General features: G+C 49.9%; 3 protein-coding genes across 4 annotated transcripts in view; 2 read left to right on the plus strand and 1 right to left on the minus strand.

The window, feature by feature from the left end:
* The window catches only part of LOC136640311 (zinc finger protein 665-like), a 274,368-nt gene that overhangs the window by 30,013 nt on the left and 217,194 nt on the right, over window positions 1-27,161 (plus strand). Inside the window, exon 3 of the mRNA XM_066615339.1 lies at window positions 13,431-13,435. Within this exon, the coding sequence (XP_066471436.1) occupies window positions 13,431-13,435 (5 nt within the window). The remainder of the gene's footprint in view (window positions 1-13,430; window positions 13,436-27,161) is intronic.
* Window positions 1,882-19,864, plus strand: LOC136640339 (zinc finger MYM-type protein 1-like). Of its 2 annotated transcripts, XM_066615388.1 has the most exons (9): window positions 1,882-1,899; window positions 3,874-3,999; window positions 4,692-4,781; window positions 6,008-6,097; window positions 11,016-11,108; window positions 11,719-11,808; window positions 12,379-12,495; window positions 14,656-16,858; window positions 19,090-19,864. In XM_066615388.1, exons 2-8 carry the CDS (start codon window positions 3,966-3,968, stop codon window positions 16,854-16,856), a joined length of 2,715 nt encoding a protein of 904 aa, XP_066471485.1. In that variant the 5' UTR covers window positions 1,882-1,899; window positions 3,874-3,965; the 3' UTR covers window positions 16,857-16,858; window positions 19,090-19,864. The 2 variants fall into 2 exon arrangements, with proteins under 2 accessions (XP_066471485.1, XP_066471486.1); XM_066615389.1 differs by lacking the exon at window positions 6,008-6,097.
* Window positions 25,390-27,161, minus strand: part of LOC136640316 (zinc finger protein 850-like) — a 145,272-nt gene continuing 143,500 nt past the window's right edge. Inside the window, exon 10 of the mRNA XM_066615350.1 lies at window positions 25,390-25,996. Coding sequence (XP_066471447.1) covers window positions 25,520-25,996 — 477 coding nt within the window. The 3' untranslated portion in view covers window positions 25,390-25,519. The remainder of the gene's footprint in view (window positions 25,997-27,161) is intronic.

A 27,161-nucleotide genomic window follows, 5' to 3' on the forward strand; every position in this document is an offset into this window, starting at 1 on the left:
AGGTTTTGCAAGGAGATTTCCAGGGGAGGAGAGAGGCGCCTGCATAGGCAGAAAGGGGAAGAAACAGGGACAAGGTGGCAGAGGAAAGAATGCCAGAAGGTGAATCAAGGTGTGTGAGGCTCACCCTAACCGGCCATTTCGGGGTCAGAAGGAAAACCAAATACTGGTGCGATCTTCCTTGTAACCCATTTTCTCCTCTTTCACAGCACCAGAGGTCATTCCATGAAAAGTGCTGGCGAGATCCTTAGAATGGACAAAAGAAGGTGCTTCTTCACCCAGCAGATACTTAGCCTGTGGAATTCATTGCCACAAGAGCTGGGGTGGCAACCAATTTGAACGGCTTCTGCCTGTGGAGGTGGGCAGGCTGTGACAACATTGTCGTTGCTGGGCATGGCCGGCTCTTCTGAGCTGGATATTGCCTCAGCTGTGGGAGGCAGCATGGCTGACAGTGGTCAGTTGGAATCAGTGCTGGGGCACTGCTAGGAGCTCCTGGGCTGGACGAGAGGAGGAATGAGAGAGGAAGGGGAGATGGAGCAGGGGACAGAGGAGCAGAGGAAGGAAGAGGGAGACAGAGAAGCAGGAGGAGTAAGAGCAGCAGGAAGAGGTGGAATGCAGAAGTGGGGGAGAGGGGGGTGCACTTGGTCAGGGGTGGACAGGGAGAGGAGGAGAGGGAAGGGAGACCGGGTGCAGCCCAACCAAGGAGAGTGAAGGAAGACTCTGGGCAGAGTCCCAAAGAAAAGGTGCCCAGTGTGGCGGCCCTGCTTGCACAGACCATTGAGCTCTGGCTCCCCCCCCCACAGCTGGGCGGACCCTGGGTCCCAGTCTGCTCTTGCATGGACAGGTGGGCTGGCCCTGAGACATGCTGTCCATCCATTCCCAGCGACTGGGAGACAAGCAGCTGCTTAATGGACCAGAGTCCCTCGTAATGGAGCCAGCTGAGGTGATGCTATCCTGCAGCATGGTTTTTCCAGTGCCCCCGTAGAAGCATAGACTTGTAAGGGACCTGCATGGTCATCTAGTCCAACCGCCTGCCTGCAGCAGGAAATCCTCCTAGAGCAGTGGTTCCCAAACGGAGTCAGGACCTACTAGAGGGCAACCTGATTTTTGGTGGGCTGTCAAATGGTGCTGGAAAGATCTGATCACTAATTGCCTCAAGCCCTGAGGCCCTTCAGAAATCACCTGCCTCCCCCCTTACTGCCCAGGGAGGCTCTGCCTCACCTACCTTCCATCCCCACACAGGGAAGCTCTGCCTCACCTGCCTCCCCTCCCACCGCACAGGGAGGCTCTGCCTCACCTGCCTCTTCCAACTGAACAGGGAGGCTCCACCGCACCTGCCTCTACCGACCACACAGGGAGGCCCTGCCTCACCTGCCTCCCCCCCCCACTGCACAGGGAGGCCCTGCCTCACCTGCCTTCCATCCACAGCACAGAGAGGCTCTGCCTCACCTGCCTCTTCCGACTGAACAGGGAGGCTCCACCTCACCTGCCTCTACCGACCACACAGGGAGGCCCTGCCTCACCTGCCTCCCCCCCCACTGCACAGGGAGGCCCTGCCTCACCTGCCTTCCATCCACAGCACAGAGAGGCTCTGCCTCACCTGCCTCTTCCGACTGAACAGGGAGGCTCTGCCTCACCTGCCTGTCCCCTCACTGCACAGAGAGGCTCCACCTCACCTGCCTCCCCCACCGCACAGGGAGGCCCTGCCTCACCTGCCTCCCCCCCACCGCACAGTCTTGGAGGCTCTGGACGTCTTTCCTCCCTGCGGAGGCATGCAAGGGTTAAAAGGAGCGACTCCGGATTCCTAGAGAGGCGAATGGGGGGAAGGGAAGGAGCAGTGGGGCAGCCACTTTCTTCCCCGCCCCTTCCTCTGCGCACATGCGTGGTGTCAGTGCCTGTCTGGTGAGTCTCTGGGTGGTTGGGGGTGCTGGAGCTTTGGGGGGAGGGGGAGACCCCCAGGCCCCAGAGCCAGCTGGGGAGGGGAGGTGCTGCAGCCCCCTTTGCATGCCCAGCTTTGGACCTGCTTTGGGCAGCTGCTCTGAAGAGCTTCACTCCAGTGCTGGGGGGTGACAGGGCCTTGGGAAGCAGGACTGGGGCTGGGCGTACATGGGGGGCTGCAAGGAGGGCCCTGGGTGGGTGTGGAACTGGTCCCCTGCAGCTGTTCCAGTGGCCCTGCTGAGGGCTGGGGGCTCTTTCACCCTGCTGTGTGTTTAATTCGTATACTGTCCTTAAGGTACCGCCCCAGGTTGTCCTTACGTATGCCTTGCAACTGCCCTGAGGTATGTGCGGTGGGTGGGGAGGCAGGTGGGGCAGAGCCTCCCCTCCGGGGTCCTTCAGAAAGGAGCAATGCGACAACCAAGGAAGACCATGAGGTCCTAGAGCAGCAGGGAGGTGGGGAGGCAGGGGAGGCAGAGCCTCCCCTCTGGAGTCTCTTGGGGACTGGACAAGTTTCTGGAGGAAAAATCCATTACGGGTTACAAGCCATGATGTGTATGCGCAACCTCCTGATTTTAGGAATGGGTTAAGTCAGAATGCCAGATGTAGGGGAGGGCACCAAGATGAGGTCTCTTGTTATCTGGTGTGCTCCCTGGGGCATTTGGTGGGCCACTGTGAGATACAGGAAGCTGGACTAGTTAGGCCTATGGCCTGATCCAGTGGGGCTGATCTTATGTTCTTAATTCCCAGGAGGCCTTGCAGGTCTCTTGTTATCTGGTGTGCTCCCTGGGGCATTTGGTGGGCCGCTGTGAGATACAGGAAGCTGGACTAGATGGGCCTATGGCCTGATCCAGTGGGGCTGTTCTTATGTTCTTATGAGTCCTTTGAGAAGCTGCACTGGCGCTGTGTGAGGAGCCCAGGCGCTCTCAAAAGAATGTGGGGGGAACCGGCAGTGCTCTGTTGAGCAGATGGTTGAGAAAGGTCTGAGATACATGAGAAGCATTCCCTGAAGGCCATCTGGGATGTCCCATTGAGCAGCAAACCTCCCGTAGAATATACATTAATATATACCTCACTGTTGCAACATTTACAGTGAAGTTCTTTACAAGCAACCCTACTGGGTCAGTGGGATTTGATGGGGGCCAAGCGCGAACCTGACAAATATTAGGTGAGTTACAGTGTCAGTCCAATGTTCTAGAAAACAGCCACGGTAATGTTAACAGTGAAACGGAGTTTCAGGAGGTTTCAGGTTATGTCAAAGGAACATAAGAAATTTTGTGCTGTTCTCTAACTAGCAGCAAAGTTTCTTTGCGAGGTCAAGTCTTCTTTGCAAGTCTTTCCAAGAGTGGCCACACTAAGCATAGCTTTCTGGCCCCCACTTATTCAGGGGGATTGCCAGGGCTGTGGGATGCCAGCATGGCTGCTCTCTGCTGCTGGCCCTCGGAGGTGCCCCCTGGGATCCAGCCACAACCACCCTCTCCCCTCCGTCAAGCATAAATAGAATTCAGGGATTCCAGGAAGTTTACAGAACGGTAGCTGTGAGAACACCAGATGTGGTGAAAAGAAGGTGAAATTGCATTCTGTGTCCCCTTTTGCATATGTGACTGAATATTCACACAGTGCCATTTCCTGGGCAGCTCTGCAATTGCAGCTCAGGCTTCCTGGCTCCCAGGTGAATACTGTAAGTGTCATCACTCGAAGAGCAATGTAGTGTTTTCCTTCAGGATGCCAAATGGCAGGCAGGGTCAGCATTTGTCTTGCCAGGACAGAAGAAAAAACTCAGGCAACCAGCTGGTCTGATTTGCCAGATAAACAACCAAAAAATGCCCACCTTAATTTCTTTTTTCCAATGAAGGCCAAAGAGTGTGAGTGTGTGTGTGTGTGTGTGATGTTAAAAGAGTGGGACACTATTTCTGAGCAGAAACTGCTTTATTCTTTCAGTGTCTGGTGTCTTTTGAGGAGGAGCTCTGAGTTTCACGGAGGAGGAGTGGGATCTACTGGTTCCAGGCCAAAAGGCTCTACACTGGAGCGTCATGCTGGAGAATTATGAGAACATGGCTTCTCTGGGTGAGGACACCCTTTTCCCCTGGTGGGCAGGAACCAAAGGCTTGAATTGATCGTCTTTTTTCCTCACTCTCGTGATTGCGCCACATAAATGGGATCTGTGGGGCTGGGATGTGTTCCTGGGCATGCCTGCTCTGCCGTGGTGATGCAGAGCCAAGCTTGACACTGTGGGGATGAAACAGCAGGATAGCAATACCTGAATAAACCATTCAATTGTGAAAAGTACAAAATCCCATTTGGGGACAAGCCAGACCCTTGATATGAGCGGCTGACAACTGATAGTGCTTGTTGCCCCTCGTCATTCTCCTTCCTCTGCACGATCCATTCCTCTGCTTGGCCCATTAATTGGTGGTTTGTCCAGGACCAGGTGCTGCTGCTAGAGGAATTTTGCATGATTTGCCTCTCCTATGTCCAGATCACCTCTACAGAAGAATGTGGGATTTTTAAAGGCTACATTAACTTGGCGTGGTTACTCAGTGCCCTGGCTTGGTGTCACCCATGACTTGCACTGATTGGCCTACTGTACTGGGGCATGATGGAGGTCTGATCCGGTTCTTTCATGGGACATGGAACCTTTCATGCGTGAGGGCAAAGCTGGGCCAGGAATAAGGTGATTTCAGTCTTCCAGCCTGGGAACCAGGAACACCTTAATATTTTGCACTTGTAAGCAACTCATTCCTTTGCTTCCTTTTCAGAGGAGTTTCCCAAAACTGCCTTCGTTTCCCAGCTAGAACAAGGGGAAGGTCCATTTGTCAAGGTTCTCAAGGAAGAAGAGCTATCGGCAGGTAAGTTGCTTATGTTTGGAGGCTCCTCTTTCTGTGACCTGGAAATTCTTGGGGTTTCTGCAGAGGGATGGTGGTTTCTGGGAATTGTGTCTTATTTCACGTAGGACAGACAGGCCCATCCCAAATGTATTCTCTGCTTCAGGGAGACCCAGTGAGGAAGAACTGGGGGGAAACTATTATTAATTATTATTATTATTAACAGTATTTATATACTGCTTTTCAACTAAAAGTTCACAAAGCGGTTTACAGAGAAAAATCAAATAACTAAATGGCCTCCTGTCCCAAAAGGGCTCACAATCTAAAAAGATGCAAAAAGAACACCAGCAGACAGCCACTAGGACAGTGCTGGGTGGGCCAGTTACTCTCCCCCTGCTAAAAAAAGGAGCACCCACTTGAAAAAGTGCCTCTTATCCAATTATAATTAGGGGTTATACCCAAACTATACATTGGAAGGGAAGTATCATAATGGTAGCACAACCCCCAGCCTGCATGTGTCCCAATTTGATATCAGGCCTCATTGGGCTTTGGAGGAAGCAAACCCTCTCCTCATTGTTGAATGAATTGGTGAGGAATTCCCCCTGGCAGTTTCTACATTGGGCCTCCCATTGCTTTTTCAGTGTGAATCTTGGGTCAGGCAGCGCCTTTCTCTGTCCACCTCTGCTTGTCACCCTGGTCAAATTCATAGGAAGGTATCAAGGAGCGCAGGGACAGAGCGTGTGCCAGAAAAGCCCCACAGAGAGGCAAAGCTCAGATAGGGGCCACAAATCTGAATGAATTGGTGGATCTCGACAGGGATTTGCATTACAAAAACGATTGTTAGATCTTCTACATCAACATGATGGAGAAGAGGAAAGCAAGAAGCGCCCCTTCACTACCAGGTGGGAAACGAACCATAAAGGCAGGGCTTTTGGTAACCAGTTACCCATAATAAACATGTCCGGATTGCGGCTTGGTCTCTGCAGTGGTCTTGAGAGGAAGGAGGAATGGGGGATGATCCTGGTTTCTGAATGGGCAAGAAGGCAGCAGGGAGTCCAGAACAGGCCAGCCCAAAACAGGATTGGACTGTGTGGAAGCCACCTTCTTCTGACTCAGACCCTTGGCCATCTAGCTGCTGCTGCCATGGACTGGTTGGGGCCCTCCAGGGTTTCAGGCAGGGATCTTCCCAGATCTGCCTGGCGTTGGTGCTGCAGACGGATAATCAACTGATCCCTCTGTTTCCTTCTCAGAGGAATCTCCCAAGCCTGCCTTTGATTCCCAGATGGAACAAGGGGAAGGGCCATTTGTCCAGGTTCTCAAGGAAGAAGAGGAATCTGCAGGTATCTTGCTTATTATTAACAACAGTATTTAAATACTGCTTTTCAATGAAAAGTTCACAAAGCAGTGAAAATCAAACTAACGGCTCCCTGTCCCAAAAGGGCTCACCATCTAAAAAGATGCAGAAGCACCAGCAGGCAGCCACTAGAAAAGACACTGCTGGGGTGAGGAGGGCCCAGTTCCTCTCCCCCTGCTAACTAAAAGAGGAGCACCCACTTGAAAAAGTGCCTCTTACCCAGTTAGCAGGGCCAATGCACAAGCAGGGGCTTATGTCTGGAGGTGCCCCCTTTGTGGCCTGGGAATTGTGAGGTTTTCAAAGAGGGCCGATGGGTTCTGCGTCTTGTGTTTTGTTTCACCCGGGACAGATAGACCCATCCCAGATATGTTCCCTCTTTCCTTACGGAGCTTAGGGACACCCAGTGACGAAGGACTCGAGGGAAACTGTCCATTGGGAAGGAGGCATTAAAATGGGTAGCATAATCCCCTTTATAGCTGACGATTTCTCTGTGGGGCCTCCCTTTGCATCTAACTTGTTCCGTGTGATCTTGGGTCAGGCAGCACCTCATTACCTGCCCGTCACTGTTTGTCACTCTGGTAAAATTCAAAGGAAAGTATGACGGTGTGCTGGGACAGACGGTGTGGCTGAAATTCAGACAGGTGCCTTCCTTTTTACTGCCTCCTGGTCTCCAGCTGGCCCATAGGAGGCTGTGGAGGTGCAGCTGCCTGCTCTGAACCACCCTAGGACTTGGGCTTTGTGGGACAGAGGGAAACAGCCTTCTCCTGAGTCAGGCCCAGCACTGCTACTACCGACTAGTTGGGGCTCTCCAAAGTCTCAGGCAGGGAACTTTCTCAGCCCTACCTGGAGTTGGTGCAGGGGACTGATCCTGGGATTTCTTGCATGCCAGTCGGGTGCTCTCCCACTGAGCTTCAGCGGATCCTTGTTTGCCTGGGCTTCCCAGAAGGTTAGAATGGTAGTGCTCCAGTTAGGGCCCTGCTCAGGTTGTGAAAAGGCAGGAGAACCCCATATCTGTTAAGAACATAAGAACAGCCCCACTGGATCAGGCCATAGGCCCATCTAGTCCAGCTTCCTGTATCTCACAGCGGCCCACCAAATGCCCCAGGGAGCACACCAGATAACAAGAGACCTCATCCTGGTGCCCTCCCTTGCATTGGCATTCTGACATGGCCCATTTCTAGAATCAGGAGGTTGCACATACACATCATGGCTTGTAAACCGTAATGGATTTTTCCTCCAGAAACTTGTCCAATCCCCTTTTAAAGGCGTCCAGGCCAGACGCCATCACCACATCCTGTGGCAAGGAGTTCCAGAGACTGACCATACGCTGAGTAAAGAAATATTTTCTTTTGTCTGTTCTAACCCTCCCAACACTCAAATTTAGTGGATGTCCCCTGGTTCTGGTGGTATGTGAGAGTGTAAAGAGCATCTCTCTATTCACTTTATCCTTCCCATGCATAATTTTGTATGTCTCAATCATGTTCCCCCTCAGACGTCTCTTTTCTAGGCTGAAGAGGCCCAAACGCTGTAGCCTTTCCTCATAAGGAAGGTGCCCCAGCCCTGTAATCATCTTAGTCTCTCTCTTTTGCACGTTTTCCATTTCCACTTGTACTTTTTAAGATGTGGTGACCAGAACTGGACACAATACTCCAGGTGTGGCCTTACCATAGATTTGTACAACGGCATTATAATATTAGCTATTTTGTTCTCAATACCTTTTCTAATGATCCCAAGCATGCAATTGGCCTTCTTTACTGCCACCGCACATTGGGTCAACACTTTCATTGGGTCAACACTTGGGAGTCCACCACCACCCCAAGATCTCTCTCCTGATCTGTCACAGACAGCTCAGAACCCATCAGCCTTTATGTGAAGTTTTAATTTTTTGCCCCAATGTGCATTACTTTACACTTACTTACATTGAAACGCATCTTCCATTTTGCAGCCCATTCTGCCAGTCTGGAGAGATCCTTCTGGAGCTCCTCACAATCACTTCTGGACTTCACCACTCAGAAAAGTTTGGTGTCGTCTGCAAACTTAGCCACCTCACTGCTCACCACTGTCTCCAGGTCATTTATGAAGAGGTTGAAGAGCACCGGTCCCAGGACAGATCCTTGGGGCACACCGCTTTTCACCTCTCTCCATTGTGAAAATTGCCCATTGACACCCATTCTCTGTTTCCTGGTCTTCAACCAGGTCTCAATCCAGGAGAGGACCTGCAATCTAATTCCCTGACTGTGGAGTTTTTTCAGTAGCCTTTGGTGAGGGACTGTGTTGAACGCCTTCTGAAAGTCCAGATATATGTCTACGGGTTCCCCCGCATCCACATACCTGTTGACCTTTTCAAATAATTCTAAAAGGTTTGTGAGGCAAGACTTACCCTTACAGAAGCCATGCTGATACTCCCTCAGCAAGGCTTGTTCGTCCATGTGTTTTAAGATTCTATCTTTGATGAGGCATTCCACCATCTTACCCGGTATAGATGTTAGGCTGACTGGCCTATAGTTTCCTGAGTCCCCCCTCTTTAACTTTTTAAAGCTTGGTTTGACATTTGCTGTCCTCCAATCTTCTGGCACTGTGGCCGTTTTGAGGGACAAGTTGCATATTTTAGTCAAGAGATCAGCAACTTCATTCTTTAATTTTTTAATAACTCTTGGGTGGATGCCATCAGGGCCTGGTGACTTACTGATCTTTAATTTATCAATGAGGTCTGAAACATCTTCTCTTCCAACCTCTATCTGACTTAATTCCTTGGTCAGGAGGGGCCATTCGGGCAGCAGTATTTGCCCGAGGTCTTCTGCCATGAAGACAGATGCAAAGAACTCATTTAATTTCTCTGCCATCTCTAAGTCTCCTTTTATCTCCCCTTTCCCTCCCTCACCATCCAGAGGGCCAACCGCTTCTCTAGCAGGTTTCCTGCTTCTAACGTATTTGAAGAAGCTTTTATTATTCCCCTTAATGTTGCTGGCCATGCGTTCCTCATAGTCTCGCCTGGCCTCCCGTATCACCTTCTTACATTTCTTTTGCCACAGTATACGTTCCTTTTTATTCTCTTCATTAGGGCAAGACTTCCATTTACGGAAGGAAGTTTCCTTGCCCTTTACGGCCTCTCTAACTTGGCTGGTTAGCCACGCGGGCACCTCCTGGACTTAGTCAAGCCCTTCTTCCTTTGCGGTATACACTTCCGCTGGGCCTCTATTACTGTTGATTTGAGCAACCTCCATGCACTCTGTAGAGGTTGGACTCTTTTTACCTTCCCTTTCAACCTCCTTCTAACCAGCCTCTTCATTTGAGGGAAGTCCGCTCATCGGAAGTCAAGGGTTTTTGTGAGAGATTTGCCCGGTATTCTTCCCCCAACGTGCATGTCAAAACGGGTCGCAGCATGATCGCTGTTCCCCAATGGCTCAGTAACATTGACATCTCTAACCAGGTCCTGAGTACCATACAATATTAAATCCAGAGTCACCTGTCCTCTGGTGGGCTCCATGACTAGCTGCTCCAAGGCACAGTCATTTAGCATGTCAAGGATTCCGGTCTCCTTTTCGTGACCGGAACACAATTGACCCAGTCTATATGAGGATAATTGAAGTCCCCCATTGAAGTCCCCCATAATTGAAGTAACCCTGTCCCTCCTTGTCACCTCCCTGATCTGTTTCCTCATTTCAAGGTCCCCGTCTGGTTTCTGGTCTGGAGGACGATAGTACGCCCCCAGTATTACATCAGTCCACAGGCCTGGTAATTTAACCCACACTGATTCTACAGTGGAGTTGGACCCACCTTCAATCTCTACTTTGCTGGATTCTATCCCTTCCTTAACATAAAGGGCCACCCCACCTCCAACACGCCCCTCCCTGTCCCTCCTGCAGAGTTTATACCCCGGGATTGCGGTATTCCACTGATTCCCCACACTCCACCAGGTTTCCGTTATGCCCACTATGTCAATGTTTTCCCTGGTCGCCAGACATTCCAGTTCTCCCATCTTTGCTTGGTGACCAACTTGCTCTCATCTTTGCTCGGAGACCAACTTTGTTCTCTACTTGCTTGACTTCCCAGTTTCTTTATAGAGAAAGAATTGGAGGGGGAGGAAGGGAATGGCTGGCATTCTGCCTTCCAGGATCAGTGCAGCTGTTTCTGTTGCATGTTCATAGGTATGAGAGTTCTGAGAACTTGCGTCCCCTCCTCGCCCTGCCTCCTGCACGGTTGGGGGTGCAGGGCAGATTGGAATCAGGTTGCTTTGGAATACCTCAGTAACACAGGCCAACACACATTTTGCTTCCTTAAACGTTGCACCAATTCCTGGGTATATTTGGGGTGCTAATTCCAAAAATGGCATGGCTTCCTCATGAGGAAGTTGCTTGAACCATTCACTAATGAAACTATGCCGTATCTCCAAAACTAGATTTGATAGGCAAAACTGATGCCATTTTTGGAATCAGCACCTCAAATTCATATCAGACCACCATAAATTTTGGGAAAAACTTTTCTGAGCCTCAATTTTGTAGGCCTGTGTTAATACTCATAACATAAGCATACTCATAACGTACTCATAAGCAACTCAGAAGCAGCAGTTACCGGTTATAAGTCTTTGCTCAATTGGCGTAGAGCATGACGCCAGGGGCTGCTTTCGTCGGTGGGAGAGATCATTGCATCTCATTGGGCAGCTACCGCCCGCCTTAAGCTGGGCAGTCCCCAGCCAGTAAGGTGTTAAGGCCCATATCCAGGGAGACAGACCAGGGACAGACTGCACTTGTTCCCAGTGTGGAAGGGATTGTCACTCCCGAATTGGCCTTTTCAGCCACACTAGACGCTGTTACAGAACCACCATTCAGAGCGCGATACCAGAGTCTTTTGAGACTGAAGGTTGCCAACAAAGTAAGCAACTTATCCCTTTGCTTCCTTCTCAGAGGAATTTCCCAAACCTGCATTCGTTTCCCAGCTGGAAGAAGGAGAGGGTCCGTTTGTCCAGGTTCTCAAGGTAGAAGAAGAAGAATCGGCAGGTAAGTTGCTTATGTATGGAGGGGCCCCCTTTGGGACCTGGGAATTGTTGGGGTGTCCAAGGAGGGCTGATGGATTTTGTGAATTTTGTTTTATTACACCCAGATCCAACACAGGTATATTCCCTCTTTCCTGTTGTTCTGGGAGACCCAGGGAGAAAAACTCAGGAGAAACTGTACATTGGAGGGAGGCATCGCAGTGGGTAGCGCAACCCCCCAGCCTGCATGTGTCCCAATCCGATATCAGGCCTCATTGGGTTTTGGAGGAAGGAAACCCTCTCCTCGTTGTTGAATAAAGTGGTGAGGAATTCCCACTGGAAGTTTCTACGCTGGGCCTCCCGTTGCTTTTGACTTCAGGGTAGATCTTGGATCAGGCAGCTCTTTCTCTGTCCACCTCTGCTTGTCACCCTGGTCAAATTCAGAGGAAGGTATCAAAGGGCGCAGGGACAGAGCGTGTGCCAGAAAAGCCCCACAGAGAGACAAACTCCGGTAGGGGTATGGGAGTCGCCTCCCTGCCCCCTGCGCTTTTGAGGGTGCAGGACAGCCGAGAATTGGCTTTCTCAATATTTCATACTCATAATATTTTATACTCATCTCTTTGTTTCCTTCCCAGAGGAATTTCCCAAACCTGCCTTCGTTTCCCAGCTGGAAGAAGGGGAGGGTCCGTTTATCCAGGTTCTCAAGGTAGAAGAAGAATCAGAAGGTAACCTGCTTATGTCTGGAGGTGTCCCCTTTGTGGGCTGGGAATTGTGGGGTTTCCAAGGAGGGCAGATGGATTCTGTGTATTGTGTTTGAACACAACTGACAGACCCATCCCAGATACATTCCCTTTTTCTGGTTGCTTAGGGAGACCCAATGAGGAAGAACTCATGGCCAGATGCAAGGGCGGGCACCAGGATGAGGTCTCTTGTTATCTGGTGTGCTCCCTGGGGCATTTGGTGGGCCGCTGTGAGATACAGGAAGCTGGACTAGTTGGGCCTATGGCCTGATCCAGTGGGGCTGTTCTTATGTTCTTATCTAGCTTATGTGTAGAGGTACCTTCTTTGTGGCATAGGAATTTTTGGGTTTCCACTGAGCACTCATGGATTTTCTGTATGTTTTAATATCTTGCCTAGGACAGGCAAACCCATCAGGATGCAAGTTTGTACCTACTTGGATACCTCCCCTCATCTCTCTCTCCTCAGAACTCCCTGCATGGGCTGTAAAGACTGACTTGGTCCCAAGCCCCACAATGTCAATCTCTTTTCCTGATTTATCACTTCTGTTATCCCAGATATATTCCCTCCTTCCTGTTGCTCGGAGAGACCCAATGAGGAGGAGCCTGGTTCGGCGGCCAGTGGCTGCGAGCTTCCAGAGGATGGCGCCAGAGCCGCTGCAAGCAGCCAAACAGGTATTTCTGTGTATATTTTTACTGGAGTTTGACAGGTGCCTTGCATGGCCAGCAAGGAAAGAGGAAAGGCAGGTAGCTGGTGGGCAGGTAGGAGCCCATGGGGTGGTCCACCCTGGGCACAAGCCATGTAAGGGTGCCAACAGTTGTGCCCTTGCAATGTATGTTCATTGATATAGTTCTGGGGTGTCCAAACTTTTTGGCAGGAGGGCCACATCATCTCTCTAACACTGTGTCAGGGACCAGGAAAAAAAGAGTTAATTTACATTTCAAATTTGAATAAATTTACATAAATGAATACATTAGAGATGGAATTTATAGGAATGCATGAAGGTCTTGCAATAGCTCATGGCCTATAAAAGTCCCTGCACAAAGCAAGGTCGACCTTTCCTTTGCTGCCACTGCTGCATCACAGACATGAAACAGCAAGCAGTGGAGGGAGCCCTTGTCCCACAGCTCACACGAGAGGTCAAACAATTGGCCTTCACGCTGAGAGCAGTTGCATTGGTCCAGCACGGGCTCCAGCAAGTCTCTGGAGGGCCAGAGTCTCATTAGAGACTGGGGGCTCCCAGCAGGCCGCACTGGGAGTCCTCGAGGGCCGCAAGTGGGCCGGGGTTTGGGCACCCCTGATAGAGTTGAATTAAAATGCCACAAATGCTGAATCAAAAGTTGGCTTCCTGAAAGGTTTAAAACAAACTTGGTTGGCCACCCTGTATTGGAAGGCTTGGGTGTTTGTGCCGTCTACTGGATGCTGGAAAAATTACTGCTGCCCCAGCCAAAACTCTTGTTCTCATGCACAGTCCGAGTGTTTGGCGGGGGGAGGGAGAGTTCAGTGAAGACAAGAGGTATCGACTCTGTTACTTCCTCGTACTCAAAAAGGCATCTCTGGTTAAAATTCCTGCAGGTGTTGGATTGCTGGCGTTTTTAAATGCTCTGAGTGGAAGTAGTGCAGAAGCGAAGCAGAGCGCTCGAGATCAAACCCTGATAGCATAAAGTCTATGGAAGCCGTGCATGCGCACTGCTAACTTCTGGGTCTGTAGTGTGCACGAGTGTGGGCAGCAGGAATCGCAGTGACCCAACTGGTTGGAAGACAAGCAGTTGGGAGTGTGAGAGAGGCCGGCTTTGCTGCTGGTGCTGCTCTGAAACTCCACAGCAGTGCTGTCTGTCCCCGGTGGTTATGGATGCATTAGCCGCAGCAGAAGCGGGCAGCCCTGAAGCAGCCAGCAGAATGAGAAAGAAAGACACCCGGGTGGAAAGCAAAGCATTACACTCACAGAAGCAGAATGAGGGTATGAGTGACACAGCATGGGGAAATCTTTCCTTGTGGAAGTGGCCGCTGGAGGAGGAAGAAGAGCTCTCCTGATCTGCTTGTGGAAGAACGCAGCTCCCCTCCCTCCAGTCAGGCCGTCTACCACTTGCTGATCACACCCTTGAGTGCTGCTGGCTTCTTGGGCCCAAGAAAGTCCCGTTTCACTAATTCCAGCGTCTGTCTGTCCCCATTGTCCAGTTGGCCGTTCCCTGGTGCCATCGTTGACCCGGAAGAGGAGGAGAGGACGGGGCATGTGTAGAGGTGTTTGAAAATGGTGTTATTTACCTTACCATTGCATTCAGTAAGACCTAGGCTTTAATCCTGTCTTACTCACCAGAAACAAACACTTTGAGGCATATACCTCACTTTGCATGCTGTTTTTAGTTAAACATCTCCTGCTGCCCCCAACATCTCCTGCCAAAATGCAATTTTTATTCCCTCCCTTAGTTCTTTGAAACCCATCTTCACTATGAAGCCGTGCGTGTCGATGCCTGTGTATAAATAACACAAGCCTGTGGATTTGAGGGTCAGAAAAACTGTTTTTCAAAATTTATGGTTGTTTTATATGAATTAGGGGCGCTAATTCCAAAAATGGCATCAGTTTTGCCCTATTGTATCTAGTTTTGGAGATACGGCATCGCATCATTAGTGAATAGTTGAAGCAACTTCCTCAGGAGGAAGCCGTGGGATAGGACCAGAACAAATCTCCCACAGATACCAAGGGGCTATTTTAATTTTTTTAAAATACAAACCCAGCTCCAGGTCTGCTGTCTCTGAAATCTGGAGACTGGAAGGGGTGGAGGAACCTCTCTAACTTGCTGCTTCTCCCTCCCTCTCTCTCTCCTTTGACACAGAAGGAGGACAGAGGGAACCACTACGGAAAGCAAAACAACGGGATAAAAAATGCCTGTGGCGTCAGGCCGTAAAAATTGAAAACCTAAAAAATTTCTCAAAATTGGACTTCCGATCAAAACAAGGGGTGATAAACAACGGAAGGCCAGTGCCTGAGCTGAAGGGCCTGCGTCAGAAAACCGGACGGACAATAACACGGTCGTTTCAAACGGAGTGGTACCACAGGAAAGACTGGCTGTGCGGTTGCGCCGCGACGAATCGCCTCTACTGCTTTCCCTGCCTTCTGTTCTCCACCACCACCACGGTTTGGACCAACGAGGGGTTCTGTGACTTGAAAAATCTACCAAGGAGTCTCAGCAAACACGAAAGATCAACAGCTCACATTCAAAGCCAAATTGCTTTGAAAACTTTTAGGACTTCAAGGACCGATCTGGCTCTGGATGAGCAGCGGAGGTTAAGTATCCGCTTCCACAACGCGAAGGTCAAGGAAAACCGCGAGATTTTGAAAGACCTCATCAACGCGACCTGCTTCCTGGCCAGGCAGGAACTAGCATTTCATGGGATCAACGAGAGCACCAGGTCTTCTAATCGGGGCAACTACGTGGAGCTGCTGCACGCTTTTGCGGAGAAAGATGACAAGTTAGCGAGACATTTGGCGACGTCCAGTGTTTTTTCCGGCTTATCCAGCCAAGTACAGAATGACTTAATTGAAGCAGTCAGTGAAGTAATTAGAAATGACATCCAAGAGGAGATTAATGCCACCCGGTTTGTTGCGGTTGAAGTGGACGAGACCACAGACATCACCGACAAAACCCAGGTCTCTGTAGTTTTGCATTATGTGGCTAAAGGGGAGGTGACTTGCGAGGTGAGGGAAGCGTTCTTGGGGTTTGACGACGTGAGCGAGGACAGGCGCGGACCAGTTGTTGCTGATTATGTTTTGGGAGTGTTGAGGAAATACAAGTGCGTTGAAAAGCTGGTAGCTCAGACCTACGACGGAGCCTCTGTGATGGCATCAGATCTGGATGAGGTGCAGGCCCGGATTAAAGCAAAGGTGCCCGAGGCCATGTTGACCCACTGTTATGCGCACAACTTGAGCCTGGTGCTCGCCAATTCAGCAAAATGTATGCCTGAGTGCAAAACGTTTTTTCGAACACTCGAGGGGCTTGCACTGTTTTTCAGTAAGTCGGCCAAGCGCGCCCACCTGCTGGACAGTGTTGTGAGACTACGTTTTCCAGGAGCAATGCCCACGAGGTGGAGCTCAAATTCAAGGCTAGTGCAAATAGTCAGTGTCCACCAACCAGATCTTCATGCTGTGTTCCGGATTATGAGTGAGAATCTCGATGGTTGGGACAGTGAGACCCAGATAATGGCCGCCGGGTATGATCTCTGGCTGTCGAAAGCGTCAACCTGCTTCTTCATCATGGTCTATGAGGAGGTCTTCATTGAAACCGATGCGCTGTTTTGTGTGCTGCAAAGGACTCCAATGGACATTGGCTTCTGCTGTGTAAAAATCCACAACACAATTGAAGTTGTGGAACGCCAGAGGCAAGAATTTGACAGTTTCTATGATCGATTTGAGCAGAGATGCCTCGCTTTTGGCCTGACAGACGATGCCCAAAGCGCACAGCCAATCAAAGAGGAGAGGAGAATACTATTTTATAACATTCTGGACAATATCAGTGTTCAGCTGAGAGCCAGGTTTGAACAATTTGGTGAGCTGGCTTTCGTTGGCTTGGTCGATTGCACGAAATTCTATGAACTGTCCCAACATTTTGACGACACCAGACTGCAGAGTCTGTCGAAATACGCAAGGCACTTTGACTTTGTGAGACTAAAGTCTGATCTTATTGGATTGTACAACTCGGCCATGGTGAGGAATGAATGCAAATCACCCAGGCAGCTCCTCAGCTTTTTGGCCCAGAATGATCTCATGCAGACAGTTCCTGAGGCCACGAAGTTGCTCCAGCTGGTGCTCACCATACCCGCTACAACTGCGTCCGTTGAAAGGTCGGTCTCCGCTTTGAAGCGACTCAAAACATACAGGCAGAATCGGACTGAGCAAGGACAGCTTTCCTCCCTGGCAATCATCTCTATTGAGTCAGAGAGACTCTTAAGACTAAAAGAAAAGAAAGACGACTTCTACAACAAAGTCACAGACATCTTTGTCCAGAAGGACGGGCGGACAGACTTCATTTACAAGTAAAGGTAAGACCACGCAAGGTACATATCTTCTTATGACTAGTGGAAGTGGAAGTGTATTGGGAAAATAAAGCGTGAATCAAATACGTAACTTACCTGTAGGCTGCGTGTGTGTTGTAAAGATATGAAAAATATGGTCGCCTAACCAATATTCATTGTGCAACCTGCCAATTGAATGGGGAGTTTAAGCTACCTCTGTTGGGATCGTATGGCTCTGATACTATCCAGTGCCTCCCCAGCCACTGACCTCGCAGCACATGTGCCCTAACATGCTCTCAGACCTCATGGGGCTTCAGAGGCGAAGGAAGCACTCCTAGGTGTTGAATGAATTGGGACGGAATTCCCACTGACCATTTGTGTGCGTAAGAACATCAGAACAGCCCCACTGGATCAGGCCATAGGCCCATCTAGTCCAGCTTCCTGTATCTCACAGCGGCCCACCAAATGCCCCAGGGAGCACACCAGATAACAAGAGACCTGCAAGGCTTCCTGGGAATTGTAGTTAAGAACATAAGAACAGCCCCACTGGATCAGGCCATAGGCCCATCTAGTCCAGCTTCCTGTATCTCACAGCGGCCCACCAAATGTCCCAGGGAGCACACCAGATAACAAGAGACCTGCAAGGCTTCCTGGGAATTGTAGTTAAGAACATAAGAACAGCCCCACTGGATCAGGCCATAGGCCCATCTAGTCCAGCTTCCTGTATCTCACAGAGGCTCACCAAATGCCCCAGGGAGCACATCAGATAACAAGAGACCTCATTCTGGTGCCCTCCCTTGCATCTGTCATAGACCATTTCTAAAATCAGGAGGCTGCACATACACATCATGGCTTGTAACCCATAATGGATTTTTCCTCCAGAAATTTGTCCAGTCCCCTTTTAAAGGCATCTAGGCCAGATGCCATCACCACACCCTGTGGCAAGGAGTTCCACAGACTGACCACACGCTGAGTAAAGAAATATTTTCTGTCCTAACCTCAATTTCTGTCCAAACCTCCTAAAACACTCAATTTTAGTGAATGTCCCCTGGTTCTGGTGTTATGTGAGAGTGTAAAGAGCATCTCTATCCACTCTATCTTTCCCATGCATAATTTTGTATGTCTCAGTCATGTCCCCACTCAGGCGTCTCTTTTCTAGACTGAAGAGGCCCAAACACTGTAGGCTTTCCTCATAAGGAAGGTGCCCCAACCCAGTAATCATTTTGGTTGCTCTCTTCTGCACCTTTTCCATTTCCACTATGTCCTTTTTGAGATGTGGTGACCAGAACTGGACGTGTGCGGGGCCTCCAGTTGCATTAAACTTGCACAGTGTGGAGCTTGGGTCAGGCAGAGCCTCTTTGTCTGCCCATTTAGTCGGGAATTGGCTGTTAATCTTAACAAAGGCTTAGGCCCAGATTCTATCCAGTTTTCCAGCACTGAGCTATGCCAATGGGACATGTGCTGCATCCTGCAGTTGGGGGGCACTCAGGGAGGCCTCCTCAAAGTAAAGGAACGCTTGTTTCCTTACCTAGGAGCTGCATTGCCCTTATGTCGGTGCTGGCAAGTGGGTTAGGATTGCACCCACAGTCACTTAATCTCCCCAGCATCCTCCCTAACAGCTTACCTTGTCCTCCTTTGCTCATTCCTCCACAGTTTTTTTTCCTGATGTTAAGATTTTCGTGCTTCTGGTCTTTGCTCTAAAAATGGCACCCGTTACGCTCAGCAGACCAGTGATGAAGCGGATTCCTCTAGGAGTCCATCCATGACATCTCCTGGGCTGAACTCATTTTCCTCTGCAGGCAATTGGTGTAAAGATCAAAAAGAGAAAGGAAACAATTTGTAGGCTGGCCAGGTTATGTTAACCTGCTTTTAAACTCGGTATATGCAGTGTTAGTCCCCAGAAGTAAAAGCTCTAAAAGGGGCTCACAATTAAAAAGGAGACTCCCCATTGCCAATTATCAGGCAATCGTGGTCTAGCAGCACTGCTGTAGCTGTGTCCATCCCATGACCAGGTGATAGACCATATTGGAAGGGGCCACATATCCTTTCATTCTTCACATTGGCAATGTCTGTTTGAACACTGAGATAAGCCCCATTTCCTTCTTCATCCCAGAACTGTGCCTCTTCTAGTGGTGGCTTGCTGACATTTCCTTTAGGAGACCCTTTGGGACAAGGAAGCAGGGTATAAATATTCTTCCTGCTGATGATTTCTCAGCTGAATCCTAGTCAGTATTCTCTCTTTTTTTTTCTTCTTCCAGGAGGTGATGAACAGGAGAGGGGGGTTCCCGAGAAGCCGAAAGCAGTGGCGCCAGAGACAATCCAGCTGGAAGGGGAAGAGACTTTGGGGGATCAAGAGGGGTCAGTGTGGAAACAAAGCAGGGCCCCAATGAAATTCCAGTCCAAGAAGATAGCCATATAGGAAAGAAAAGGAATCTGTGCCTTATTTCTGTAAGGAAGCCAGCCGATATAAATTAAACCTTGTTGCACATTGCAGAATCCACGCAGCATAGAAACCATGTGTATTTTGAAAGTCAGACATCGCTACTTACATTACTTCAAAGAGTCCACACAAAGGGGAACGCTGAGGAACCCGGTGGGTCACAGAGACAGGGCATCCATGTCATGCCAGCTGAACAAGGGAAAGAAGTACAGAAAGAACAACTGAGTGTCCTGTACAGGTGAAGACATTCATTAGTGAATCAAGACTTCAGCAGAGGAGAAATCTTGTAAATGCTTAGAGTGGGAACTTTCATTGCAAGTGGAAACCTTCCATATCTTATCCATTCCAGAATGCACATGGGGAGGAAGCATATGACTGCCTGGAGTGTGGAAAGAGCTTCAGCTGGAGTGCAAACCTTTGCTCACATCAAAGAATTCACACGGCTTTCCACTGAAGCCACCTGTGGCAAATGCCGCCGCCCCCCTGTGAGGCTGCATGTGGGATTCACGGGGGAGGGGAGAGGTGTGACAGAAGCAGGAAAAAAAAACATAGAAGTATCTGTTCAAAAACATCAGAAGGATCTTTTTAATCCAGTTTGTTGAAGTTTTGTTTATTCGCGAAGCTGCGTTAAAATCCCCACAAGCAAAGTCTCTCCCTACTAGGATCCCTATACAAAACTTAGAACAAGTGTTCTGTTTAGCACTGGTCGATACACGGTGTCACGCAGCAATTCTAGCGTTCCTCTTAGGCTAAGCTCCCACAAATTTTATTGCTCCAAAAGCCTTTCGGTGCTGCCAATAGCCTGACACTTCTGGGCACAAAATAGATCCTTCATTTGGAGCAGGGCAGCTGGAGAGAGGCTGTAGCAGGAGGCACCCTGATTCTGCCATCTCCTCGGACCTTCCAGAACCTTCCACTTAGTGCAGTGGCTTCCAGTGGTTGCCCTGGATGCTGCCAGAGTAACAACAACAACAACAACAACAGGTATTTATATACCGCCTTTCTTGGTTTTTATTCAAGACTTTATTCAAGGCGGTTTACATAGGCAGGCTTATTAAATCCCTTATTAAACAGGGATTTTTACAATTGAAAGAAGGTTCTTTCTTTCAAGAACCACAACATTCAGGTGTTTCATTCTGATCTGGCTTCACATTCTGGCCTCCATCCTCCCACGCTCAGAGCAGATGGAATCGCTCGGCTTCAGCTTGTCAGCTGCTCCAAGGTCGCACGGTGCCGGTGGCCTCGAACTGGCGACCTTGTGGATGTTATCTTCAGGCAGACGGAGGCTCTACCCTCTAGACCAGACCTCCCCAGTAAGCCAGCAGGGGATCCCAGAACAACTTCAGGGGCCCAGCATGCATCTTCCTGTGTATCCTGGCCCTGGAACAAGTCTCTCTGGAGGCGCCCCTCCACATCCTTGAGGGCCTGGGAGACTTGAGCATTGTAGTTGATTCTTAGCTAAAATGTAGCTGGCCTTGACTCCCAGAGCTTAGCTAGAATTCCAGGTAACCGTGGCTGTTAAAGACACAGACTGAGCTGACCTTGCTGCATGAAGCATATCCAGAAGATCCAGATTTGGCCGGGGCTGTGGCTCCATGTGCTGCCTTCTTTGAGGCCATGGGCAAGGCCACCAGAGCACAGGGTTTCCATCGGTGTATGGGGAAGGCTTGCCACAAACAGCTGATGGGCGTACTCCAGAGAGGGACGTCTCGCGCACCAGCCTGAACTTCAATGATAAACCTGCTCGTTTTGAAATGTTGACCCATTCTGAAAAGGAGACAATGGGGTTGGGATGCAGGGATGTGCGGTGGATGGGGGGGCAAGTGAGGCAGAGCCTCCCCACCAAAGTCTTTTGAAAAGCACTGCTGTGTGTGAGGTGCTCTGCTTGTGCACCTCAACTCCAGTGGGGAGACTGCCTCACCTGTCTCCCTATCCACCGCATGCCCCTGGTGGGATGGGGGTCCCAGTGATACTTTGGGGGGTGGGGGGTGGGGGAGTGGAGTATCATTATTGCTATAATGCTAATTTGGATTACTGCCGTCAGGCCCAGGAGCAGCTCTGGAGGGCCAGGGTAGCACCCCTCTCTGATGCGCCGTTCTGCATAGCCGGGCCTACTACCAAAAGCAGTGCGCAACTGTGCACCAGTGGCCTCTGCAAGTGCCCTGGCACCAGTAAGTCAGCACAGAGGGTGGGCGGTGGGTAGGACAGGGAGGGAGGACTGGAACAGAGACATGGATGGGAAGGTTCAAGGCTGAGAAGGGCAGGATTGCCTGGTGCAAGCTGGAGTGAACCCATAGGACAGTGGCAGTGCCATGACTGCCAGTATCCACTTCATACCTGCTCCCAGCACCCTCCCTCCAGGCCCAGATCCTACTTCCTCCAAGCCCATCCCCCTGCACCAACCCTGCCAACGGCAGAGCTGCTGCTGTGCGCATGCTGCTGCTTGCAATTTGGCAAGCGGCCTGTCGGCACACAGCAGCAACCCAGCTTTTGCATCACCAGGACGTGCTCCGTGCTGCTGGAACACAGTTTTCAGCATAAGAAACTAAGACGAGGCCTGCAGGCTCAGGCCAAGGCCCATCTCGTTCCGCTTCCTGTATCTCACAGCGGCCCACCAAATGCCCCAGGGAGCACACAAGACGACATGATTCCTCCATCCTGTTGCCACTCCTTGCCTCTGGCATTCCGAGGTAGCCTGCTTCTAAAGCCCAGAGTTGCACATGCTTGTCACGGCTTGTGCCCTGTGATGGATCTTTCCAATTCCCCTTTCCTAGGTTTTTGGGTGCCATCACCACATCCGGTGACAAGGAGTTCCACAGACTGATTACTTGCTGGGTAAATAAATATTTTCTCTGCCCTAACTCTCCCACCACTCAGTTTTGTGGGTTCTAGTGTTGTGCAAGGGAAAAGAACTTTCCTCTCTCCCTTCTGTGCAGAACTGCATATGTCTCAACCATGTCCCCTCTCAGGTGCCTTTTCCTGTATTGATTTTATTTACTCCTTTATATGCCACCAAGGAGCTCAGGGCATTGAACATGGTTTCTTCTTACCTTGTGTGCTCACAGCAGCCCTGTGAGGTAGATGAGACTGAGGCCCAAGAAGCTTCATGGCCAAGTGGGAATTTAAATCTTAAATTTCAATTGTTTTATTTCTGTCATGAATCTCAGACAGGCGCTTGCAGACTCTGATTTCCCACAGGGAAGAGGCAGGAGAGGTGTCACCATTGCACAGAAGGGAATCACAAGTCATGAAGCTTTTCTTGGGTGACTTGTGCCTTCTGTGGGTGGGAAGAGAACTGTGATCCTCACGGAATGTGCCCAACAGTGCAGGCCTAATGCAGGCTTACTCAGAAGTGAGTCCGCTGTCTTCAATGGGGCCTACTCCCTGGTAAAGAGTGCAGCTGAAGTGCCTCTTGGGAGCTACGTGTCTTGACTGTGCTGCTCTCTCGCATCCAAGAGTTTCACACTCCATTATGGGCAGGATGCTGGCTGATGATGGACAAGCCTCACCTGCGTCCCCTTCAAGTGGCTGCTTGCAGGACTCCTTGCAAAGCTCTTCCAGCCTCCTGGACTCCACATCACGACGTGAGGCTGGGAAAAGGGATCTGAGCAGAGCTTGGCTCTGAGTCAACCACTTGAAGGGGGAGGTGAAGAGAAGATCAGTTGCAGGAGAAACCTCAGAGTCTGTAGTGCTCACCTCCAGAGCAGAGCTGCCCCACCGGAGTTGTTCAAAAAGCACTGCCGCCGTGTGAGACATGCACACCAACATGCAGCCCACCCACACACCCTTTACAAGGTCTTCTGAGGGTTGAGGAGGCAGCAAAAGGGCCTGAGTGCCACGGAGGAGCTGCAGGGAACTGGATGGTAGCGCAGTGCCGTACCCATCAGGTGTCCAGAGCATTTGTCCCTGTTGCCCCCCTTCAGCTATGCCACTGGTCCAGACTGCAATACAGGGTTGGTGAGAACAGGCAGTCTGGTCTAAGTTCTGTAGCCTTGTGCCAGAGCATATGCAGATGCAGCAGGGTTACATATACACCTCTATGCGTTCCATTAAAAGCAATTCAAATAATAAAATGGAAGAAATCCACCTGAAACAAATGTGCTTTGTACTCATGGTAGGGACAAGACTCGCCTTCTCAGAATCCCTGAGTGCACACTGAGATCTGGCCCACCTTAGGGCTAGTGAACTGCAGACTTCCTGAGCATCACACCATGCCCTGCCATGCACACCCTTGTCCTTGTGCTCAGCTTGACATGCAGCCTGTTCAACAATCCTGGTGAACTCAAACACTTGCTGGGTGGATGTTGGGTGGGAGGGGATTGTTGGTCCAAATACAGATATTCCCTGATGGCCAACTTGCGGCCATCCACGGTTTCTGGTATCGGGGGGGGGGGAACCTATCCCTTGCAGATACCGGGGCATGCCTGTATATTCCATACAAAGCATGCCTCTGTGTTCACTCATCATGCTACTTTGTTTAAAAAAGCACAAACCAACATATTTCTAACTTTGTGTCCTTTTCGTTATAATCGTCTTGCTAATAAATTTCCTGCAACGTTGAAGATGCTCCCTTCTCAGTCTCCTGCACCGATTCTTGCCTATACTGGTCCAGGACCTCTTATAGGATGAAGGCTGGAGAGAGAAGTCCTTGCAGCTTCGATCCTCCTGTAAATTCCAAATAAGGTGATGGGCTAGCCCTGTTTCTAGGGCTAGTGGTGGAAGTATAACTCACCTTTGTCATGGTGTTCCCCCACAACTGCCCTGTGTCAGGACTCACTAAGTATTTGAGTCCTGTGTCAGGTGTGTTGGCCTGTGCAATTTCTCTTAGAATAAAGGAAACAGAAATAAATAAATAAATATAATAAAGAAATAATAAATATTCCTTTAGAATAAAGGAAATAGAGTGCACTGATGTTCCACTCTTCCATATGGGGGGGGGGGCTGCCTCTGTACAAGTGCAGAGAGAGGGAAGGGGCAGGTTGGTCAAGGTTGGGTGAAAGCAGTGGCATAGGTAGAGGGGGTGCAAAGCACTGAGACTTACTGCAGGGTGCAAGCGGCCCCTCCCCTTCAGAGCCATTCAGGGTAAGTGTATACCTCCACTTAGCTCCCCCTGCCTGAAATGGCCCTGAAGGGGAGGGGCCGCTTGCAGCCTGCGTTGAGGCTCCTGCAAAACTTAAGTGCTTTGCACCCTCTTTAGCTATGCCACTGGGTGAAAGTCACTTTCATTTGAAGACTCTTTAGACCTTCTCCCCTATTTTGCAGCACTTGCATTGTGCAATGGAGGGACACTAAGTCCACTGCACCCTGGCAGAATTTTTGACTGCTACCTCCTCCCTGAGACTAAGTGGCCTCCCAGTGGCTAAGGGCTGTACGTAAGAAATTGGCTTGTTAGATCAGACTGAAGTTTGTCCTCCAGCATTCTGTTTGCAGCCAGTCAAATGCCTCTAAAGCAGAGGTCTCCAAACATTCAGCTGCCACTACCACATCCCTCAGTCTTGCTTTTACGGTGGGCTGGAGCTGATTATTTCTAGAAAACGCTATTTTGCACTTAGCTCTGAGAACCTGTGCAATAGGATGAAAGTATTTGCCTTATGGGGCTGCTTGCTCTCTTTCTCAGTGAGAGTGATCCAGCAGCAGGAGGAAAGTACATTGTGATGGATGGGGATGGTAGAGGACAGACTGAAGGGGGTGCATGTAAATCTCATGCCTGGATGATATCAAAATGTGTTGGCCTGGATGTGGCTTGTGGGCTGTATTTTGGGGGCCTCTGCTCTTTAAGAGCTCACAAGCAGGGCATGATGATGAAGCAGGGCAACCCAGCTTCTCACCTGCAGAGGTTTGCTGCAGCTGCAGGTTCCATTTCATGATGTATGACACCAGTGCACAGCTGTATGAAATGAGTTTGACACCCCTGCTTCAAAGCACCAGAATATACTAGGAGCAGATATCGATTTTAATCAATCATATCTGTTGCTGCAGGAAGTTCAACCTGCTATGTTACAGGAGGTTCCTATACTCCACCCCTTAAAAATCTCCTTGACATAAACTCCACTGAACACAGTGAGAATTACTTCTCAATATGTAAGCATGCACAGGATTGCCCCATTGCTAGTGAGCACCAGGGTGTTAGAAGAACAACAGAAGATTTTGAATCTGTTTATTTGGAACAGGAAAAAGAAGAAGGGGAAGTCTGCAGGTGTTACAAAAGGGAAAAAAGAGGGTGGCTGAGAAAAACACAAAGGCAGCTACTACAACTGCCCAGATGGAGTCTCTATGAGTTCATTTTTTATCAAGTGACGTATCTGCTCTGACCGAAGCACTGCCCGCTCTTCAGGCATTTCTGCATCTTCCCTCCAGGTGACTTCCTTCCTGCCAAGAGAGGCTTGTTCTCTGCTGGCGGCTCTTTCCACACCCAGTGCCTTTGCAGGGCTCTCCCCCATGTGAATCCTCTGATGAGAAGTCAGGTGCGGGCCTTGGTGGGAAGGCTTTCCGCTGTTCAGGCCTTGCTGCGGCTTCTTTCTGAAGTGGATTCTTCGATGCCTAATGAGGTTTGAACTGAAGCTAAAACTCCGTCCACACTCCAAGCAGGGATAGGGTTTCTCGCCCGTGTGCATCCTCAGGTGCGAAGTCAGAGATCCTTTCCGACTGAACGACTTTCCACACTGCGAGCATTTATAGGGCTTCTCCCCGGTGTGGATTCGTCTGTGTAAGGTCAGGTGCGTGCTCTGGCCAAAGCTCTTTCCACACTCCAAACACTTGTGCCGTTTTTCTCCTTTTGCAAGGTTTGAGCTCACTCGGCAGCTCTTTCCACCTTCCAAGTATTTGCAGGTGTCCTGGCCAGTGTGAGCTGCTTCATGTAAAGTACAGAGTGAGCTCATGCTTAAGCTTTTGCCACACACCAAATATTTACAAGGGTTCTCTGCCTTTTGGACTGTATGGCTCTCAGTAGGATCTGTGCTGCCAATGAAGCTCTTCCCCAGTCTGACGCTTTCACTTGGTTCCTCCTCGGTTTGAGTTCTGCAAGGAATACTGAGAAACGTGTTCCCCTTTTCCCCTGTTTGATTATCTTGCTGGACTGGGATTTCAGAGAAGTCCCCAAACTGACAAGGAATGGATTCGGCTCTCCCCTTCTCCATGACGCCTCCCTCATGCCTCTTTGGTCCATTCCAAAAGTTCTCTTTCAGCACCTCCTGGTCACCTCTTGCTGACGACAGTGTGAGGGGATCCACGTCGGTTTCCCTCTTCTCTGGAATAAAGAAAGAAACTTGGTAAGCCCCAAAAGTGGACACAAAGCCTATTCTTATTTCTTCCACGTTGAGCCCAGCCTTCTTCCAAAGAGTTTGCAAATGGTTCTGCCCATCTTGACCCCACAACCACCCTGCAAGGTAGGTTAGACTGGCCCAAGGTAACCCAGTGAGCTTCGCAGCCAAATGGGCATTTGAATCTGGGTCACCCAACCTGCAAGGCAGTCTTCTGTGCCCCCAGGCCTAGGGAGGTTGCATGATTCACCTTGCAAATGACATGATTTTGTGGCGTGAAGGTAGGGAAGGTTATTATCTTGCTATATTTTACTTTGCTTGCTCCTGGTGTGGAAGGGATTGTCACTCCCGGATTGGCCTTTTCAGCCACACTAGACGCTGTGCCAGAACCACCTTTCAGAGCACAATACCATAGTCTTTCGAGACTGAAGGTTGCCAATACAAATATTTTACTTTAAAAAACATTTTTAAGAGGGGATACTGGCATCTTCAGATAGTGAAACCCGTGGATGCCAGACCTGCGGATAAAGCGGGTCCGCTGTAATTCCCATGAGGCTAGTGGCTGGTTAAATCTTTTTGCTCACTTGACCTGGTCATCCTATGAATTGAGCTATATGTTCTGCCTGGCCTT

The sequence above is a fragment of the Tiliqua scincoides genome, chromosome 2 (genome assembly GCF_035046505.1).
Source record: "Tiliqua scincoides isolate rTilSci1 chromosome 2, rTilSci1.hap2, whole genome shotgun sequence".
NCBI classification, from domain to species: Eukaryota; Metazoa; Chordata; class Lepidosauria; order Squamata; family Scincidae; genus Tiliqua; species Tiliqua scincoides.

What these genes read in the sequence shown, in the direction of transcription:
- LOC136640339 (XM_066615388.1), top strand. Translation starts at nt 3,966, where the DNA reads ATGCTGGAGAATTATGAGAACATGGCTTCTCTGG. An exon ending in TGAGAACATGGCTTCTCTGG is followed by an intron (nt 4,000 to 4,691) that starts GTGAGGACACCC and finishes CTTCCTTTTCAG; the next exon opens with AGGAGTTTCCCAAAACTGCC. An exon ending in GGTAGAAGAAGAATCAGAAG is followed by an intron (nt 11,809 to 12,378) that starts GTAACCTGCTTA and finishes CTGTTATCCCAG; the next exon opens with ATATATTCCCTCCTTCCTGT.